Raw genomic sequence first — 22,449 nt, forward strand, 5'->3', positions numbered from 1 at the left:
AATTTTGGAACCCATCAAGCGGGGAAAACGCCCTACTCGCCCTCCTTAAAAGGCCCGGGGAAAAACCTGGGCACTTCTAAAAACTATTTTGGGATCTTAATTTTGTATCTGAAAAGCTGACCCTACCGCCCTTTGAGCCAGGACTGCACTCTTCAACATTGCACATGGAAAACTATTATTTTGGTGGACATTACTTCAGCCAGAAGAGTCTCCGAATTGCAAGTCCTCATGGCATCCCCTCCTTTCACAGTTTTCCATAAGGACAGGGTTTGCCTATGTACTAACCCATCCTTTATGCCCAAAGTAGTTAATGAACTTTCCCTAAATCAGGCCATGAATCTTCCTACCTTCCTACCTTCTTCCCTACACCACAGTCCTCCAGTGAAAGGATCCTTCAATCTTGGATGTACATGGCCAAAACCAAATCCATTCGCTCACCAGATAGGCTGTTTGTCTCCTATCACCCAAGAGCCCTGGGACACCCTGTTTCCAAGCAAACCATTTCCTCATGGCTCTCAAAAGCTGTTTCCTTTTGCTACACAGCCCATGGCAAAAGGCTTCCTTTCCCAGTAAAGGCACACTCCACTAGGGCTTTGTCCTCCTCTGGGATCTTCTTTAAGGGATTGGATACAGCTGCCATTTTAGAAGTAGCTTCATGGTCATCTGTCTACACTTTTACCAAACACTACAAGTTAGATATCATTTCCAGGTCCAGGGCAGGATTTGCTAGGGACATTATTCATGACGTTGTTGAAAATGTCTCTGCTCCCCCTCCCAATCCTTAATAGCATGAGCTTTTGCACACTCCCTCATGTTATGGATACAGCAGCATATGAATAGAAGTGTAGTTGTGTAAAATCTTACCATAAATTTAGATGTCCTCCTCTTCTGTGTGCTGCTGTATACTTTCCCTCCCTGTCTTCCCCCTGACGTTTGCTTGACTCCTGAGTACCCATTCCTTAGTCGCTGGTATCCAGCAGCATTCACTTCTGAGGTAGGTGCATGCTGATGTTTGCTTTATACCCGATGTCCATTTTTGAACGACATTCAGTGAGTGATGCGAGCTGTCACACGTACCTTCGCAGTAGCATTTATCTTTTGAAGAAGGGCCGGACATACGAGTCAACCAGAGGCGCAGACTCCCTCATGTTATGGATACAGCAGCATATAGAAGAGAAGGACATCTAAGGTTATGGTAAGATTTTACACAACTGTACTTTTATCGGCCATGGAATTGACAAAGCTAACCTAAAAACAAATGGTGGATAGGTTATTTTGTGCACAAGAAAGGAAATTGGCTAGTCTTAAAATGGAATGCAAGGGCAGCACTAGCCTAGTACTTCTCAATGAATATGGAAATAATTGGAATCTGCGTGAACAATACATGGAAAATAATGTTCAGGGGGAAAGTGAAATTCAAGGAATGCAGGAGTTGAGCAATCTGTGTAATGTTAATTCGAATAATATTTAAGAAAGAAACTATAATGCATTAAAAGGAGAAAAATTTGTAATGATTTGTTTTCTTTTTTATAACAGAATGTGTACTCTGTCTCACTGTGCGAAATTAAACATTAAAAAAAAAATACTTACTGGATAGGCAACGCAACATTTAGATGGTGAAATGTGAAGTTCAAGAAGGGGAAACAGTTTTTTGACATGGGAAAAACATGAAACAAAAATGTCAGCAGATATTAGAACATAAAATGTAGTGCATGGAGTGAGGTGATTACGCTCAGATATTCAGAAAAAGACAACTCAATTAAGTGCTAGAGTGGTGCGAGACCCGACCTTAACAAATGGTAAGCAGCCCCTGCTGAAGTTTTAAGGTCAAGTTCCACGCTTGGCAGTCTAATCTGCCAGTACAGATCAGTAAGCAACAGAGGCAGAAAAAAGATTTATTTTTGGCTGCTGTCTGTGCCAAGAAGGTGTCTCTTCCTCTTAGAAACTAAAAATAATACTAAAATAACAAGATGCATGTTTGCCTGTATTTTCTGAAGGATGCAAAGTATGAAACTTAAATGTATGCCATTATTTAGTGTCTTTAATCCTCCATGATTTCTCTTAAAACCAAATACTTTGAGGAACAGACCAAATAAATGAGAAAAATAGTCTTTACCAAGTAACTGCTGTTATGGTGCTTAACAGCTTGGAGAAATAGTAAGCTGTCTGCATGGAATGACAATTATTTTCTAGTCTCTACCCAGAAATGACATTCCTGGTCAGTAGGGAAAGTCGTTCATGGTGGGGGACTAGAACATGATTTGCAGTAGTGAGGCTGTATCAGGGGACCTAAAAATTAACTTATAATAAAACTGGCTAGATTTCTGAATGCATTTATGAAAATATTTGGTATGGTTGATGTGAATTTAGTAGTAGAAAATGTGATGTCATTTATATATTATTCCCCAAGGAACAAGAACTGTACTTGACTGGATCGAAATTATATTTCACAGGAGCATATGTGTTTTATTGAAAGCTTTGATACACATCCAGTAACTATTTTAGATCATAAAGCAATAAAAATAAGATGAAGATGCAAAGTAATGAGGTAAACATGATACACTGTCACTTTTCGACTTGTTAAAAAGAGAGGCATTTAAGAAATGGGTAGTGGAAGTTATTTGAGTTATTAGGGAAGAAATACATTTTTTCAGACGAATAGCTACTGAGTGAAATAAAAATGAAAACCGAGTTTAAAAATAAGGTAGGTATAAAAGACAAAGGTAAGGAAAAGTAATAGTAGGAATTATTTAGAGGGGCTGACAAAGGTTAAAGTATTGCAGACCAGGGGAAATCTAACAGAACAAGAAGAGGAGCGACTGCAGAGTAATAAAGGAAAGATAAGGGAGTACTTGGATAATATGTATGAGTGTAGAAATATTGCTGTTAACCGACTTTTTTTTTATAACTCCAAAGCATAAAAGCTTTTAGCACAGTGATTCAGACAACAAAAAAGTAGAAAGGGTTGTCACCAAACTTGGGACCTATGACAAGAAAAATAATCAGAGATCTTCTATAGCTGTTAGCAGTACTTTTATGAAAATTTTGTTAAAGTAGAGGAATATAGAAGGTAAGAAACGGTGCACATGGAAATATTTATAGAAGATGTAATGCCAAGGTTAGAGGATTATGACGCTCAAAAAATAATAGCTAAGGTAGGAAGAGATGAGATAAAAATGTTGATGTATAAGGAGCAGACTTTATTCTTGTGAAAGTTTAGAAGTTAGGAGGGAAGAAAATGATGAGATATATGGAAGGTTTTGTTTAACAGTATTCTAAAATGGGGGAGGGCACCAGCAATCATCACATCCATAAATCTTATCTTAGGCCTTCCCTCTTTCCTCATCCTTAGAATCTTTCAAATCTTAACATCTTATGCATCTCCACCGACACATTCTCTGTACTTCTCCATCAACACTGTCAGCAATATGGGAGGGCACCAGCAATATGGGGAGAAAAGCAGTGTAGCTGTTTTACCCAAAGACGGTAAAGACTGTTCAGACCCAGATTCATACAGGCCCACTGCAATTTTAAACCATGATTATAAAATGTATATGTTTATATTAATGTAGAAAATAGCAAAGGTGTTTCCAAAATTGATGGATACGAATCCGTGTTTTTTTTTTGTGTAGGGGAAGCAAGCATTTGGCAACAATAATAGAACATTGATGATCCAGAGGCAATCAGAATGTAAGAAAATACTACGGTTGTTTGTGGGTCTTGATGCAGGGCAAGCACTCAGTAGAGTCATTTGGGATATATTAGTAGGGCAATGGAAGCATTTTCATTCCCTGATAGAATAACAGGGTTAATTAAGAAGATATATGGAGGCAATAATTAAGGTGGGAGGGTTCTTCTCTGACACGCTGTTTGAACTGACAAACCAAATAGGGGTGTCCTCTTCCCCTTTTGTTATTCTCTTTATATTTACAACCACAGGCAAAGAAGATGAAGGACTCTTATATTAAAGGATATAATGGGTATGGTAATCATGAAAAGTTAACTTTATTTGCAGAGGATTTTATTTTGTTCTTAAAATCCAGAAAAGGATATTTTGGTGGTGTGAAACATTTTGAGACTGTTTCAAGTCTTTTCAGGATATAAAATTAATAAAGGTAGAATAAATGCTATAGCAGGACTTAGCTCAATACCCATGTTTATGAGGACATGACAAGATGAAGTGTATAGATATATGGATTAAACAGAATTCTGTTATGGCAGCTAAGGATATGTGGGACTAGACTTAAGATAATACAAAATCTGAGAATCTGGAAGCTTTTTGTTATGCTTAGATACAAATAGTGATTTTTTTGTAAGTGGAATGAGTTGATTTTCCCCATATTTCAGGGTGGTTTAGAATGAGCGCTTTTGAATGGATTCATTAGAGCTACATATTTTTGGGGCTCATATGCAAGTACAAGCAGAAGGTTATAATGCAAGGTGGAAAGAGGTAGTGATGATGAAAGTGGAGATGGAATATAAAAGCTAAGAAGAAAAGATTTTGGAAGGGATCCTTAAGTAGGGTAATTACAGTCATAAAAAGTACTATATTTTTTTTTTTCTCAAATCACTTTTTATTTATTTAAACACAAATATGAAAACATGAACAGTATTTGAAAACATTAATATCAAACAAAAATATTTACAATATATACAATAGAAATAAAAATGGAACTAAACTAAACAAACTTAAACTAAGCTGAATCGCAGTTAATTGAATATCTGACGTAGAATTAAGACAAAAGAGTCAAATTAATTTAAAATACAATTATAAAATCAAATTAACTAAATATAAAGAAAGGGAAAGCTGCCAGCTAAAATATATATATATATATATATATATATATCATTTGTTACAAGGAGAGATGAGGGTTATATGTATAATAGCGTTTCAGATAAAGGGGTTTAGTGGTGCTTATCCTAACCTTGCGCAGAGAGCAAAGGAGAAAGCCTGAATATTATTGTATACAATAGATTAAGTCAAAGAGGCATTTCCAGATTTTCTCATATAAAACCTTTTTCCGTTGATTTTTTGTAATACTTTTTTGTGCTGCAATGTATGATATGGCCATCTCCTTGAAGTTATTCCAATTAAGTTTTGTGCGATCTAACCAATTTTTTGTGATATATAACTTGATCAGGGAGCACAAAATGATTAGGACATGTTTATCTAGTCTTGAGAGTTTGATAGTAGGTACATGAAGTATTGCTAATTCCCAGGAAAGAGTGGACTTGCGGTACCCCATTTTCTCTAGGCAAACTTTTAACGATGTCCAAAGTTTATGTGAATATTTGCAGGTCCAAAGTACATGCAGAAGATCAGCTCTAAGGTAAGAGCAGCAGGTACAGGTGGAGGAATTTTTGGAGTCAAATCTGTTTAACACTGTGGGTGTGTAATATATGTTGTTGTACACCATTAATTGTGTATATATGAGTTTTTTAAGTGGAGAGAAATCTAACGTATATTTAATAGCAGATAGTTTTTGTTCCTACGTGAAAGAGGTTCCACAAATATTCCAGTAGTTAGAGAACAGACATCCTGAATTGTGTATAAAAGGGTCTATTAATTTATAGGATTTGGAGAGCATTTTAACTGGGCTTACAAAGGCCTGTAAAATTTCATGAATTGTGCTGATAGTCTGTTCGTTGACCGAGATATGGGCGAATTTTGATGTAACTAATTCTCTTAGTTGGCGTAAAAGGACCGTATATTTCTTACTCATTTTAAGGATTAAACTCAGAGCCGAAAGTTTTATATCTTTATGATGTAGTAGGTCCCAAACTGTAATATCTTTGATTATTGGAAAGTCCGCAAGATTGATCATCCTATTATTGATCTTGATATTGGGATTTAAATGTAGAGGTTGAATTAAAGAAAAAACTTTGTCAAAGTTAAGGTGTTTTATTAGAGACTGGAATACCATAATATTATGTTTTAATGTAGTACATAATTTATAGTTACTGAGAGCTTCTGGAGTTAGAAAGAGAAGAGCATTAGGATTAAATTTAAGGGTTTAAAAATACTGAAACCATAATTTCATCCAGGAAGGAGAAGAGATGTAATTATTCTGGGTTAAGTTTGAGATTAACAGAATTCTATTTGCGCAAATGATCATATAATAAAGCTGAAGATTAGGTAGTCCCAAACCACCTCTGTCTTTAGGATAGACTAGCCTCCGATAAGAAATCCTAACTGATTTAGGAAACCAGATAAATTTGGCTAGTTCTTTGTCAAACTTAGAGAAAAGAGCATTTGATATTGTCAAATTTGAAGCTCTGAACTGATAAAGGAGTCTGGGAAGTATGTTCATCTTTACAACCGCAGCTTTGGAAAGAAGCAATAGATTCATTTGTTCCCATCTACGGAGGTCTTGTATAATATTAGACCATGTTTTGAGTAGATTTTTTTGTGTCATAGAAGTTAGGTTATGATCAAAATGAATACCAAAATAATGAATGCTAAAGGATGTCCGAAAAGGAGAATCTGGAAAGTAGAAAGGTTTATGGCCAACCGTATTAATAGGAAAGATTTTGGATTTTTTTTGATTTACTTGGTATCCAGAGACTTTCGAAAAATTATCTATAGTAGTGATTATCTTACTTAAGTCCGTATTAGGGTATTGAAAGTATAAGTTTAGATCATCAGTGAATGCTGAAAACACCAAATTGGTATTCAAAACCTTAGGGATTGAGTGAAGTCTTTTGTTTTAAATAAAGAAAAAAAGGTTCAATGAAGAGATTGAAGAGAAAGGGGGATAGTGGGCAGCCTTGTCTTGTGCCGCTCGTGATTCTAATAGGTTCTGATAAAATTTTATTTATATAAAGATAGGTAGAGGAATTTCTATAAAGGATTTTAATCATATCAGAGAAACTGCTAGGAATATTGAAATGTACCAAGGTTTGAAATAAAAAGTCCCAATTTACTCTCAAATGCTTTCAAAGCATCTAAGGTTAATGCATAAATTGGGTTTTTGTCTTTCTTCGTAAACTGAATTATGGAATCAAGGGTTAGTGTGTTGTCCCAGGTGTGTCTTTGAGATGTGAAGCCAGCTTGTTCCGTAGAGATTAAAGAGGGCATGATTTTTTTTTTAAGTCTGTTAGCCAGGACCATTGAAAAAATCTTTATATTGACACTAATTAGAGAAATAGGTCTGTAGTTATTAGGGTCTGTTTTATCTTGTTTATTTTTCAGAATTAGAATGGTTTTTGAGGTGTTCCAGTATAGGTCAGCTATACCAAATTTTATAATGTGATTAAAGATTTTTAGAAGAAGAGGGGAGATAATTGTATTAAAAGCCCTATAGAAGTCTGGAGTAAAACCGTCAGGACCAGGGGACTTTCCTAATTTAAAATTAACAATAACTTCTTGGAATTTCTTGAAGAGTTAAAGGAGCAGAGAGCAAGGCACATTGATTATCATCTAGTGAAGGGAACTTTAAAGATTTTAGAAAATTCTCCCTATATGAGTCCTGAGAAGAGATTGCTTTCCTGCCATAGATATCTGAGAATAAGGAAGAGAAATGTTTTATAATTTCTATGTCAGATTTATATAATTTGTTTTGGTATTGGATGATGGAAATCCTGAGATTAGTTTGGTTAGATTTTATAATTTTAGACAAAGTTTTGGAGGGAAGTTGTCATAAAAAGTACTATATTTATAAAAATTCAGAAAATATTCTAAGAGCAAAACCAACTCAGGAATGGAGGAAAATAATTTTGCCATTAGGGATTACTGCAGGTAGGGGTATCACAAAAATAGGCCAAAGAAGATTGGAATGTACTGGAGCGGTTGGCAAAGGTAGCAAAAAATTGGTAGCATATGAACGGGGAGGGAAAGGAAATTTGTGAGATGAGGCCCAAGAAGAAGTTTGGACTGCAAGCTGGAAATTGCTTTCCTATTAGGGATTGATATTGGGGTATAGGCAAAGAGAAAAAGATTGGGGAGTGCTGAGTGAAAGACAAGCTCTGGTAGAATTTTTTTGTCAAGTCTAGAACAGAAGCTGATGTGAAAAAATTATAATTAATAGGGCATATAAAATATTGCATGATGACTATAAAAATCAAATCAGAGATTAGGAAAGCTTGTGAAGAGAGACTAAAAAGGCAGTTTACAAAGGAAAATTGATGGACATCTGTATGGCTGCCAAGTATGCAATAAAGTCCAGAAAGTTTAGGATTTTTGCTAGAAATGTTTGACTTCAGAGAATTTTTCCTTAGTTAGCAAATGCTGGAGGCATGAAGGAAAAGGGAGGCAGAACTGAGAACATGTTTTGGGGAGGATAATGAGTTGGAAGTTTTTAAAAAAACAAGTGGCTAATGAAGTGATTGTTTTGAGCTGGGACATAGTATCTGAATTGCCTATACAATATTACAGCTTTTGTTTAATGCAGTAATTAACAGAAAATGGAAATCAATATCTAAAACAACTGGAATTGAAGTACTGAATATTGTAAAGGAGACAAAAGAACTAACCGTGAAAGGTTTAGAAAAGAGAAAGAACAAATTGCACAGAAATGAAAGGAATTTCTGGGAACAGTATCTGCAGAATAATGCTCAGGAGGAAGACGAGTGAGGATTAAGGGAAGACATGAACGGAGCAATTTATGGAATGTATTCTTAAGAAAGAAAACTTGTGTAATGTATAATGCATGAATATGAAAAATATTGATATAGTTAGTTTTCTTTTCTATTCATTTATGTCTGCCTATGTCTTTAGTGGTAATTTAGTAAAGGTTTTTAAAAAAGTAAAAAATTACCACAGTTAATAGATATAGATCACATTTTTTATTAATCGACAAAGCCCAGATAGTATAAAGGTATAATGACCCTTACTGATTACTCACATAAAACTAATGAGTAACTAGCAATATTTATTGTAGGTTTTGAGAAAGCTTTTGATATGTTAAATCAAGATTATTTATGATGTTGGACAACTTTAGATTCCTTCAAATGTGTATTATTTTTTTAATGATTGCATAGAGATAAATAAAATGCATATTAACATTGGTCCATTTTTATCAGGAGCAGTATACATCAAGAAGGACTCTAGACAGGATTGTGTAGTATCACCCATGTTTTTAGCCTTGGCTGTGGGTCTCCTAGCAAATGCAATAAGGAGTACTTTACAAGTTAAAGGTTTACAAATAAGTACCTATCCATCAAAAGTTTTATTATTTGCTGCTGATGTTTCTTTAGCACTTTCAAACATTGAATTTTGTGTTATTTTCAGAAAGTAACTACCACATTTAATAATACCTGGATTAAAATCATTAATAAAAATTCTAAATAGTAAAAATTACTACAAGACAAACTTTTAAGAAATATATAATTTGCATGATGAAGATAATAGATGGTTTAGAACTAGCACTTAAAGTAACAAGGAACAGACAATTCTTGTACATTCAAATAATTCTACAGAAAACTTAAAATTACTACTAAATGAAACAAACTTTTTTTTACATTAGAACATATATTTCTCCACATTATTACAGCTTTGTCTGTTACTCAAATAATGAAAAAAGAAAGAATGTTGCTAGTGTTCTTATGATAGCCCAACAATCCAAGTATAGCCTTCGAGGGTCATATTAGAAAACAGGATAATGGAGTTAGATTTACTTCACAGGAAATCTTATGTGGTCATATTTGATTATCAAAATTGTTGTATATTGGTTATCTAATAATTACTTTGCCAACTGTGAAATACATTTAGGTCTTTGCAAGGATAAAACAAAATATCTAAACTAAGTTACGATATAACAAAAAGATTTGTCTTATAATTTAAAGCAACCTTTAGTACAATATATACAAATTACTTGAATCTAAAATATAAATCATTATACAACGACCCCCCCCCCATTAATATTCCAAAACATGCACACTGATTGGTCAGCATGCACGTTGTAAATCAAGACTTGTACTAATGGAAAAAGGTCCAGTCGCCCAGACTTTTTCCATTAGTATGTCCTTTTTTTTTTTTTTTTGTTGGACAGCAATGGAGAACAGAAGAGCTCCGTTGCTGTTATCTCGCTATGTTAAGAGTTTAACATAGCGTGATATCTTTAAAAAAAGCAACATAAATATTCCTTTCTCCATTGCTTTTTTTAAAGCTGTCTCGCTATGTTAAACGAGTTTAACAGCGAGACACGTTTTTAAAAGCAACGGAGATCTTCCTTTCTCCATTGCTTCCACATACAGTTCTAATGTACTACGTAAGCATACGAATGCGCAGTACATCACAACTGCTGCAGAATACTGGACAACTGCGGAAGGGCAGCAAGGAGGCATTATACAATGCCATTATTTAAGAAAAGTAAGTATTTTTTTCTTAAATAATGTCATTGTATAATAGCAATAACCCACTTCTGGGTGTGGGTAATGCTGGATTTGCCCATGGTTGTCTTTGTTTGGCCACTGTGGCTTCGCTGTCATGACCAAACCACACCAACCATGGGTAAATCCAGCATTACCCACACCCAGGCGTGGGTTATTGCTTAAATATCCTATAAGCATACAAAAATTATATATGTAAATGTAACACATTAAAATGACTTTTTACCAGTTTTCTTTATATTAATATAGATTTAATGAAAACTATAAATGAAAATAAACTAGAAAGAAAACAAATTATAGAGTGACATTAATTGTTTAAAAGGCACTAAAGTAAAGTTTCTCCAAATAATAAGGAACTTGAGCTCTTTGCAACAGAATGGCTCAGCATGTGAGCAGTAAGAGAATGTGTCCATTAACAATAAGATAAGAAAGACTATCCAAAACTGTTAGAATATATCAGTAATATAATCTGTTTGGGTAATGTAACCAAATGTTTGCCATCAAAGCTATACTAAATAATAAGATATCAAAATGTTAGCATTCCTGATGCATATTGGACACACATAGTAAGAAGAATCGGACTTTTATCTTAAAGATAAATCACTTCTGCTAACAGTGATAAATGATAACGCTTTCTGCATTTCCTGGATGAGGTTTACCATTGAAATTCACCCCCTAGCCGGAGCCATGGTAGTGTGGAGGTGTGTGTTGGCCGTAATGGCTTAACGCTGAATGCCTGTCGGGTCGTAAAAACAATTTTTTTTCCGTTCGTAAATGCTGCTGCACACAGAAGGCTGCTCAATTAAGTTAGTAAACCCTGGATGATATACATACATATGTTTTTATGTAAGGCATTCTACACTTTAGATAAGGTAGCTAAGACAAATAAAGAAGGTGGTGATTATAGATGATGGAGATGTGCAAGTATATTGAAAACAGATTGGCTCTATATGTTTTGTCAAGGGGTATTAAAAAGAGATGCATTTGTTTTGCCAAGCATTATGGACAGGTAGTTTATTTTAACCAATAGTATTTTATACAGTATTCCTTTGGTCTTCTCCATAATTAGTAGTCAGCATCCTCTTTAAAGGTCTTCTAGCTATAGCCAGAAAGATTACTACAATTGGTTGAAAGAATCAAAACCAAAATTAGAAATGTTTGTGATAAGAAAGTTTATTAAGTCTAAAAGTACTCAACAAAATATTCCTCCACAGCCATCCTGCATTTTCTTTCTGTTGGTTCCTGTTTTTTGGCACCAAATTTAAAATTGTATCTTTTGTGAAATTTTATTTTCACCTACAAGACATCAGTGAAAAGTTCATTGAACTTTACCCTTGATGTCAACGTAGAGGGTCCATATGAGCGAGTCCACAGACTTTAATGAGCACACTATAGGAAATGCGTGTGTTCCCATCCATTAAAGTCTACGGATACACCCCACAACATCCCTCAAGTGACGTCTGTGAGAGAAGTTGTAGAATTATGTGGGTGCATTGTTAATAAAAAAAAGTTTACAACCCTTTTTATTAGGAAACGACTCACATAATTTTATGATTGGGTGAAAAATACATTGTGGCATTTAAGTTAGTGTCCCATAATGTGTGTCAAACTATGATGGAATACTTAAATTATAAATTCTGATGAAAAAAAATTCATCCCTTTTGAACATGGATGATGTTGTCTCATTAAACAAGTATATAAAATAATTACTAATAGTCATATTTCTTTATCGATGGAGCAATTGTTTAAGAAATGAAAAATGATTGTTAGGGAGAGTGTGTACTGTGAAAATTGTTAGCGCCTTACTTGCAAATATATTTGAGATTCGAAACAGTTCTTTCTTTCATGGTAAATTTATGGAAACGGAGATGTTGCATAGTTATGGAAAATGTAATGGTCAAGTGATGTATTTTGATATCTCACCTAATAAAAATATTGAAAAAAATCTTAAGCTTTTTATAGAGTCTTACAACAATCCTGAAGTCTTTACAGATCTTACTGTGTAGCAGTTTCCTTTCTAGTTTAAGACCCATGTTTCATAGGGTAGACATATGGAGAAGCACTTCAGCCGACAGACAGAAGGATGCAGGACCGTTTTAAGTAATTTGTGTGGCCAGCATGGCAAAGGCTTTGGGCAGTCATGCTTTTCATTTGGGACTGACTTAGTAAATTAAACATCACATTCTTACCTCCAGACCTGATTGCTGGGTTTATGCATCACTTTGTGCATTGTTTACATTTTGCCTCCTTAAACATTTGTTTTTTTATGCCAGCTGGCTCACTTTTTACGAAGTAGTAAAGCCTAAAATCAAAGAAAAGAGGCCAACCTGACAAATACTAGTTCCTGGACTTCTAAGTAGTGTTTCATATTTCTTGCCGACTGCCCTTTAACGTGCACAGTTTACCCCCACCCCTCATTCATCATCTGTAATCAGTGCATTATGTAGACACTGCCAAAAAGCCTTGCATCAGTCTCAAGGCATTTTGTCAGAGTGCTTTTTCAGATGTCCCACAAGAATCCAAATTCAGGGCCGTCATGATTACCATTGTCCAGCCGTCTTTCTTCCATACTTAGGAAACTTCTATCATGGATTACTGAACACCATCTGCCAGTTGGGATTCATATATGTTTATGGGTTCATAGGTTGGTACTAGGCTATTGGCCCTAGGGCCTATACAAGCCTAGCCATAACAATTCCCTGGCTGGTTCTTCCCACAGTATTTACTTCTCTATACCCCTGTTAGTACTTTATAGTAATTTTTAGACTTTTCTTGTCAGTGATACTTTTGGGTAGGGGTGAGCCTGAGTTATGATTTATTAGAAGTATTATCAAGGCAGGAATTGAGTAATTTGTGTAATTTTACAAAGACAACATAATATGTATTGCGTAATACATGTAAATGATAAAACTTTTAATATGGTTTGCTTTTGTTTCTATTGTGTGTGTGGTTATGTCTTAAGTGATAACTTAATAAAATTGTTAAAAAAAAAAGAATGGAAGTATTATCCACAGTTTTGATTAGTTTATGTGACTGCTTCTGTTATCAGTACTTTGTGTTACTTGACCTTTTTCACTTTTTTAAAAGTTTTTGATTGTTTGCTCTCCTCTTGCATTCTGTAAAGTTAAGTCATCAAGTCAGAAAACTAGTTTATGCAGATGAACAAACTACTTGTTGCAAAGGGATTGTTTGAAACTTTGCTTCCTTAAATGCAAACCTTGCTAACTCTCTCATTGTTTTTTGCAGGTCCGGATTGATGCTTTAGGTTTGATTTGTGAGAGCCACCGTAGTACAGAAGTGTTGTCATTGGCAGAAATGCACCTGCTCAAATTCTTCCTTTCTTACAACCTGAACACACAGTCACCATCTGTGAGACAGCAGATAATTTGTCTTATGAAAAAAGTAAGTTTGTGTCTCAAAAACATAACTTTGTCCTTTTCTTTAAGCGGAATATGTATGATTATGCTTGGCATAGTGGACAGTTTAGCTGCCTGATCATTATTGGATTGGATGGAGAGAGGAGGTTATTATTTTGACTCATGTCTACAATTAACTTTTCATTATCAGAAAAGAGTATTCCACTCTTGTTAGGATTCACCATATTACTCCTATTTTTCTTCCAGAATTCACTTCTGTCCATTAACAATAAGTGTCTTCTTTCTTCCTGCATGTGGATTTCTAGGATGCTTTCTTTCCTGTTGTGTGTGGGTTTATATAAGAATTTAAATTGGCTGAATCACCATTCAAACAAGTTGTGTATAGTGCTGAAATATGTTAGATTATAAGCTGTTCAGACTAGTGTTTTAGGAAGTGGGTATTCTTTCCCTTCTTTCCGGGAAGGTCCTGAATAACCAGACACAATTGCTCTTTTTTGAAGGGACATTTTGGAAAGGATAGAGGTAATACCTGACTGAAGAAAACAAAACCTCATGAGTTGGGTGGTTGCTACATCTGCCATAAGCTTGCTGCTGGTATGGGTGGGTAACCTACAGTGTGGTGGATGAAAAAAGCTCATAGCAGGAATAAATCATAGTGGTCCTTCAGCATTCCTAGGTATGCTTGATGCTCTTTGGAAGGGGCATAAAGGTCACCTTTTTTAGACTCATCATGCAGGAGACTGTTGCTTTCTAAACCATACATTGATGAAATCTCTAAAAGAGAAGGGGCGGCCCATTTCTGCTTTGGTAGTTTCATTCCACCCATCTAATTTTTAAGATCCTGGCACAGCTATTTAGTCTTTGGTCATGTACGTTATTGCAGACAGAGGCTTTACAGCAGCAGATCACTGCATATCACATAGTGAGGATAGGGCTTTGGGACACAGTTTCAGGAACTTGGATATTTATTAACTCTTGGAGATGCAGGGACCCCCTTTTTTTCATTCTGAGCTTCTGCTTATCCTCTCACTATACTCCCTTTCCTGACCACTCCCCTTCAGAGAAAGCAGTGGTCATTGGGTTTTGCAAACTCTCCTCCTAAATTAGGGTACAAAAGTTGTTTCTAATGACCTGTCACTGTTGCAGGTTCATTCCTTTTGGTTACCAAGTAGTCAGGGGACCCCACAATAGTCTTTCTAAACCTCTTGATCCTTAAGGAAAATTTGTACTATGCATAGGAGACTTGACACTGTGGTTGGATCTCCAGCATGTCTTTGTATCACAATGAGTAGGAGGCAGGATCTTAAGCTCCTGGACTTCTGATCAGGAACCCTGCCTGTCAACCATACTTTCTTTGACCCCCCCCCCCAGGATAGAGGTATACCCCTTCATGCATTATTCTTCTAAATTTTCCCTTTTATGTGTGATTTGTGTCTTCTCACCCCATGATCACACTAGCCATTAAATGTCCAAGGGCCAGACTCTGCCTGTTTTAGTACCTTACATATGTGGCAAATTAGACCAAGTAGCAGTCTATCCTTGTCCAGTTTACCCTTTTCCTGAGTTGTTGTCTTGACACTTAGACCATGGGAGCCTTTTTGTCTTTGGTGTGGCTCAGAGGCATTCATCAGGCAGGTCAAATCTGTCATACAGTACATTTGCTTTTAGTTGGAGCTGTTCTGCAGCTACTGAACTGTATTGCAGTTACAGATTCCTGTGATCCCTCTTGTGCTCTGTTCTGTAGTGGAGTACTGCAGTAAAATATGAGTAGCTCAGACTTTCCGGGACCTGTTAATCTAATAATATTGTCAAAGACTTGACTTGGATGTCTGACTTTGTGACAGGATTCATTTCATCTCTTATTAAGGGCATTCTTTTCTGCAGTATTCACCTGTAGTACAGTTTGAAGTCAATACCTCTCAACAGCAATGGGTAATTACTTTAGCCCATACATGGCTTAAGTGTTTGTTCCTAAAAGAGAATAGATTTATTTTGGAAATCAGAGAGTGGTACTGCTAGATCTTTTATTTTTGCACCCCCTCGCTCAATGATGGGAGAAGTTTATTTTTGTTCATAGAAAGCCTAGCCCGAAGCACCAGGTGGAAAATATACACTTTTTGTGTTACAGCACTCCTGTGTGGAAGAGCTTCCTCTTCATTTTACCCACTGAAGATGGTTCTGTGCAGAATGCTCTTATAACTCAGCATCTCTTGTATACATTTCCTCTGGTAATGTTGTCAAATTCATTCATTCACAAAAACAGGCAGGAAAACATAACAGGGATTTTCACAGTTCTGTACTGGACCTGTTGAACTTAATTTTTAATCCTAATCTTTCAGTTTGTTTGCTTACATATTTTTTCAAAGAAGAGATTACTGTCTTACCTTTCTGGACAGTGGCTCCCAGACATAAACAAGCTGAGTCTAGCAGCATAGTAGATACAGACTTGGACAAAGTATGACATATTTTGACAGCAAATCAAAAACTTTCTTCAACCAAGGATCCTCCCTAAGAACAGCGACACACACCATTTGTCTGGTAGTGGCTGTCCAGAGAGGATGTGGAGTTAGAAAAAGGAGATAAGTTTAGTGACAAGTGAGTACTTGTTTGAATCCACAGCAAGTGAATTCTTTGGTGAAGAATGCTCTGTGTATTGTCAGGGGTTAACAATGTAAGCGGGTTGGAGATAGATGAGTGCAGGGTGAGAGGTCATGATCTGCCTGATGTGGGAGTCCAAGGAAGGGCAGTGCCTTTGCAGAAAGAACAGCAGTAGGCAGTTATAGCTGTTTGCCCTGTGAGTGGCATTTCAGCTTTAGTAAGGGTAACATGGTGGTGTTCCAAGGGGGGTCGACTGCACCATAAATTTACAAACATTATAAGTCTACAAACATTATTTAAGGAGCTGAAGCCTGCTGCTGTTGGTCTAACTAGAAATTCTATTGTTAAAGTATCTTTCTGCAGGGTATGCAATGAAAGTCTGTCATTTTAAGTGTGTACAGGCATATTTCTCCTTACCTCTCAGGGATCCAACGTTCCCTTGTAATTTCAGTTTTGTGGTTGTTTTTGTCCATGAAAGTCGGTTCTTTTGGCATATATAATTTTTGTCTTGGGAAAACAGGTCTGTATTAGATCACCAACCGCTTAAAGAAGCGAATGGTGATTAATCGACCCTATGTAAGCGAAAGCTTACAATCTCAAACTGTCAGGAAAAAAATCGCTGTTCCAAAACACATACACACAACACAAGTACACCAAACAAACAGCAATCCACACATATACACCTAAAATCTTACAACTAACCCTACACTAAACTGTATACACACCACTAACTCTCCACTTACCTTAACCCAAACCCTAACCCTAATGTCCGTCACTGTGGCACACTCACCTCACCTGCTCCCTAACCCTAACTCACCTAGCCCGCCCTAACCTTCATGTCCACACAATCACACACATACCTAACCCGTGCCCTAACCCTCACATTCACACAATCGCACACTTACCTGAACCCGACCCGTAACTTTCCACCACAGCGCTGAAAATACCGAAGCAACAGAAACAGACAACCAAAATCTTTCCCTAGGAAAGAATTTGGGTTTCTGTTGCTTTGATATTTTAAGCTTTCACTCCGTAGGGTTCGATATTAGAACATTCAAAGGTTTTAAACCTCTATGTTCTAATATAGACCCGGGAAAACCTTATTCTTGGTGTCCAATACTATTACCATGTGGGTCTTACTACATCAGGCTGTTTCAGTTTAATATACTAGTTGCTTTCTCATAAAGAAAGGGTTACTGTCTGCACTCATTCTAATTGCAGTTTTCTGGTTTAAATTTAAGCCAGTACTTGACCCCTGCTGATATTTTTCCATAATATCCCACACACAAGGCAGTTAAGGTACTTACTGCAGTTGAACAGCACCTTTGCAAAAACATGACACCTGAAAGGAAGACAGAAAAAAAAAAGCACCAAGTTGCAGGGTCTTTCTAGATGAGTGTCTAGCTTCATCTTTTTTGTGACTGAAGGATATATGATAGAAATGTCTATGCTTGTACTGAGTGAAGTTGAGATTTTGCCATGACCAGCAGATAGTTGTGGAGTCTTTTAAGTGACAAATATATTAGATCAAAAATAAGGCTGTTGAGGCTGTAAAGCAAAGTGAACAGCTTAAGCAGTGTTTGATTGGAATGGAGGACAAAATCTTGAAAATAAAAGTTAAGACTGTACAAAGTTATAGAAGCTGTGGAAGGGAATGACTTGAGTATTTAAAATTTATACATCAAGGTGGATTGGATTTGGAAAGGATTTACCAAGGATAGCAGTTAAAAACATTTGCCATTAACCAGAGTCAGAAATTAAATATGTGAAGCCCAGACACCAATAATAATAATAATAATAATAATAATAAAATTCTTATTATGTGAGAAAAAGCAGATACTGTGCAAAATACGGCAGCCAGGTAGGAAACGATTTGTAGTGGGGAGGCCAGTATTTTTGATGTACAAGTATTTTGAACTCGTACTGAATAAGACATTGTGTTTTTTAAATGCTGTAAAGGAGTGCAGATGAAGAAAGGTGAAGTTTAATCTTTCCTCCCTGCCATTCTGAAGTTGTTCAGTTATGGGAATGTACTGACCTTTGAGAGTCTGGATGAAGTTATTTTGGTAAGATAACACAACTTTTTTTGCAGCTTCTACGAACGTAGTTGGAGCAGAAAGCTACTCGGTGGATTGATGCAGAAGGCTAGATTGAACTGCCATATTGAGAAAGCAAATGACTGTTTTTTAAGTACTGGTGTTGACCATTGCCCTAAGCATGGTATACAGTGCAATGAAAAAGTATTTGCCCTTCCTGATGTCTTATTTTTTGCATGTTTGTCACCCTTAAATGTTTCAGATCATCAAACCAATGTAAATATTAGACAAAGATAACCCAAGTAAACACAAAATGCAGTTTTTAAGTGATGATTTTACTTATTAAGGAAACAACTCTCCAAACCTACATGGCCCTATGTGAAATGTAATTGCCCCCTAAAGCTAATAACGGATTGTGCCACCCTTAGCAACAACAACTGCAATCAAGCATTTGCTATAACTGGCAATGAGTCTTTCACATCGCTGTTGAGGAATTTTGGCTTACTCTTCTTTGCAGAATTTCAGCCATATTGGAGGTTTTCTGAGCATGAGCCGCCTTTTTAAGGTCATGCCACAGCATCTCAATTGGATTCAAGTCTGGACTTTGACTAGGCCACTCAAGAACCTTCATTTTGTTTTTTTTAAGCCATTCAGAGTTGGACTTGCTGGTGTGTTTTGGATCATTGTCCTGCTGCAGAACCCAAGTGTGCTTCAGCTTGAGGTCAAGAACTGATGGCTGGACATTCTCCTTCAGGACTTTTTTGGTAAAGAGCAGAATTCATGGTTCCATCAATCACAGCAAGTTGTCCAGGTTCAGAAGCAGCAAAGCAGCCCCAGACCATCACAGTACCACCACCATGTTTGACTGTTGGCATGATGTTCTTTTTCTGAAATGCTGTTTTACATTTACGCCAGATGTAACAGGATGCACACCTCCCAAAAAGTTCAACTTTTGTTTTGTCAGTCCACAGAATATTTTCCCAAAAGTCTTGGGGGTCATCAAGATATTTTTGGCAAAAGTGAGATGAGCCTTTATGTTCTTTTTGGTCAGCAGTGGTTTTCACCTTGGAACTCTGCCATTTTTGCCCAGTCTCTTTCTTATGGTTGTGTCATGAACGTGGACCTTCACTGAGGGAAGTGAGGCCTGCAGTTCTTTAGGTGGTGTTCTGGGTTCTTTTGTGACCTCTTGGACGAGTCGTTCCTGCGCTCTTGGGGTAATTTTTGTAGGCTGGCCACTCCTGGGAAGGTTTACCACTGTTCCAGGTTTTCTCCATTTGTGGATAATGGCTCTCACCATGGTTCACTGGAGTCCCAAAGCTTTAGAAATGGCTTTGTAACATTTTCCAGACAAATAGATGTCAATTACTTTGTTTTTCATCTGTTCTGGACTTTCTTTAGATCGTGGCATGATGTCTTCCTTTTTGGGATATTTTGGCCTACTTCACTTTGTCTGACAGGTGCTATTTAAGTGATCTCTTGATTCAACAGGTCTGGTGGTAATCAGGCCTGGGTGTGGCTAGTGAAATTGAACTCTGCTTTCCCAAAAATGTGATTAACAACAGTTACTTCATGATTTAACAAGGGGGCAATTACTTTTTCACATAGGGCCATGTAGGTTTGGAATATTTTTTTTCCTTAAATAAAATCATCACTTAAAAACTGCATTTTGTGTTTACTTGGGTAATCTTTGTCTAATATTTAAATTTGTTTTGATCTGAAACATTTAAATGTGACAGACATGCAAAAAAATAAGAAATCAGGAAGGGGGCAAATACTTTTTCATTGCACTGTATTAGTCTGTAATCTTCCTCCAGAACATATTTTCATAATTTTTATTTGATTTTACATATTCAAACAGTAATTCAACAATTTGGAAACAAAACAGAAAAGTCCATAACAAGAAATGTGTACACAAAAGCATTGCTACTTTTCTAATAGATAGTTACATTTCTGCCAGGCTACGTATTGATGAGTTACATTTCTAGTTCTCATTTTTATGGTTGATAATTCATTTTTATAAACTAGAGTTGGCTAGACAGATACATTCACTAGTAAGAGTTTTTGCATGTCCACCTTTTAGTTATAACTTTCCTAGCAATGGCTAGGACAGACCAAAGAAGAGGCATTTGAGATACTGGACGAATGTTTGTGATTGGGGCATTGAACAAAATCACGGAATCTGTAATAGTGCAATTATCTGACCACAATGCTTGGCAAAAGTTTTTAAAATTAGTCCAGAAAGATGACGTTATGTTGACTTATATGATCATATGAACCCAGTCTGCATCAAGGACTTTGTTGCATCTCCGGCATTTTATTTTTTCAGATTTATATATAACAGCAGTTTTGTGGGATGTTAGAAAAACTTTTTGTAAAAATGTCCATGTATAAATCTTCAACTATAGAGAGGATGTTGATATTTCTGCAGATTTTAAGGATTGTTTCTTATTTTTCTCAGAAAATTCTTTATTTTTGTCGAGTAATTCCAGTATGACAATTCAGGAGGAATGAATTCAATTCTAATAATCTTATATATGATTGACAATTATGACTTACCTTTAGATGGCTTATTATTTATATTAGAAAATAAGTCTAGGATTTTTGGAATAGTTTTAGTTTGTATGTTTAATGCTATTTTAATTTTGTCTTGAATATATTCCTTACATGTTTGTATATCTAACCAACTACCATTTTTCAGACTGTATCTAGCAATCAGATGAGTATATTCTATCCCCATTCAGAAACTGATGCCAATAAATAAAGTTACTATTCTTTAAATCCTACATTTTCCTTGTATTAAAAGATGTTAAGCACCCATTTGTGAAAGCTATATGAAATATTATTAGCAACTCTTTGATTAGATAATTGAAATCCATACATTTCTTGAATATTAATAGAATTTGATTTATGAAAGGGTAGAGAGTAAACTTATGTTTTTCATTTAATACTCAGTCTTTTAAAACCCAAAAAAGGTATTGATATCTAAATGTGTGTAAGTTTCTATTATAGATTTATTATTTATTAGTATATCTTCATGTATTGATTTCCAACAGGAAGCATAAGAGGAGTCAAGCCACTGGAGTATTACTGTAATAATTACAGATTTAGAATGTAAATCAATATTGGGGAAACAATGTCTCCCTCCTCCCAGTGTTTGATGTGCCAGTCTAAGGAGATTCTTGCTTTTTTGGGATACCTTAAGAACTTTAGTAAAATAGAGTTAAACATTTTTAAAAGAGGGAAGAGTTAATGACGGGCTAAAGAATAATATTTTTGGTAAAATTACCATTTTGATCAACATACATCTGTCCTCAAATGTGAAAAATAATTTATACCAAATGTCTGTTAATTTGGATATTGTATCAATTAGATTTTGGTAATTAACAGTGATTTTGTATTATTTGTGTCCATAATAATTCCTAAGTATTTTAACTGTAAATTATCCCAGCCAAATTTTTGTAGGTTATCCCTTTGTTTATAAGTAAGGTTTTTGTTTAATTGTGATTAAATTTCAGACCTGACATCTTTTCCAAATAGTGCATATAGCTAACTATCAATCCAATGAGAGTTCAGTATTACCACTAGTGAGCAGAATGTCAGCAAAAGGTTAATTTTAGAAGAAAACTTTTAATTTATTTTATAACCTTTAAAGTGTATGTTAGATCTTATATAGTTAGCAAGAGGCTCTGTAATAAGTGCAAATAGCAAAGGGGATAGAGGGCATCCGTGTTTGGTACTTTTTAAGATATCAAAGGGGCTACTAGATATAAAGGAGCTTATTTTGGCAAAAAATAAATTTTGTCATAAAGCTTTTTAATTAACTGTATGAAATCAGTGCAGAAGTTATAATTCATTTACTACTCTGAATAAGTAGGACCAGCTCAGATTCAAAAGTTTTATCCATATCTAAGCGTATAACGGATAATTCTTTTTATTTTAGTTTGCCGTATCAGTCAAAGAAAAGAGTCGTATTATATTGTCTTGAACTTTCCTGTTAACTATAAACCCAATGTCATCTTCATTTACTAAAGCAATGAACATTTGATTTAATCTTTTTGCTAATATAGACATGAAAATCTTGTCTACATTTAAAAGTGATATAGAACGAT

At 35.6% G+C, this 22,449-nt stretch overlaps 1 protein-coding gene across 1 annotated transcript in view; it reads left to right on the top strand.

Annotated features, from left to right (window-relative positions):
- The window catches only part of THADA (THADA armadillo repeat containing), a 3,943,996-nt gene that overhangs the window by 449,561 nt on the left and 3,471,986 nt on the right, over positions 1–22,449 (top strand). Inside the window, exon 13 of the mRNA XM_044073699.1 lies at positions 13,576–13,731. Coding sequence (XP_043929634.1) covers positions 13,576–13,731 — 156 coding nt within the window. The remainder of the gene's footprint in view (positions 1–13,575; positions 13,732–22,449) is intronic.

This window comes from Protopterus annectens, chromosome 6.part0, assembly GCF_019279795.1.
Source record: "Protopterus annectens isolate FY-2018-M chromosome 6.part0, PAN1.0, whole genome shotgun sequence".
In the NCBI taxonomy this organism is placed as follows: Eukaryota; Metazoa; Chordata; order Ceratodontiformes; family Protopteridae; genus Protopterus; species Protopterus annectens.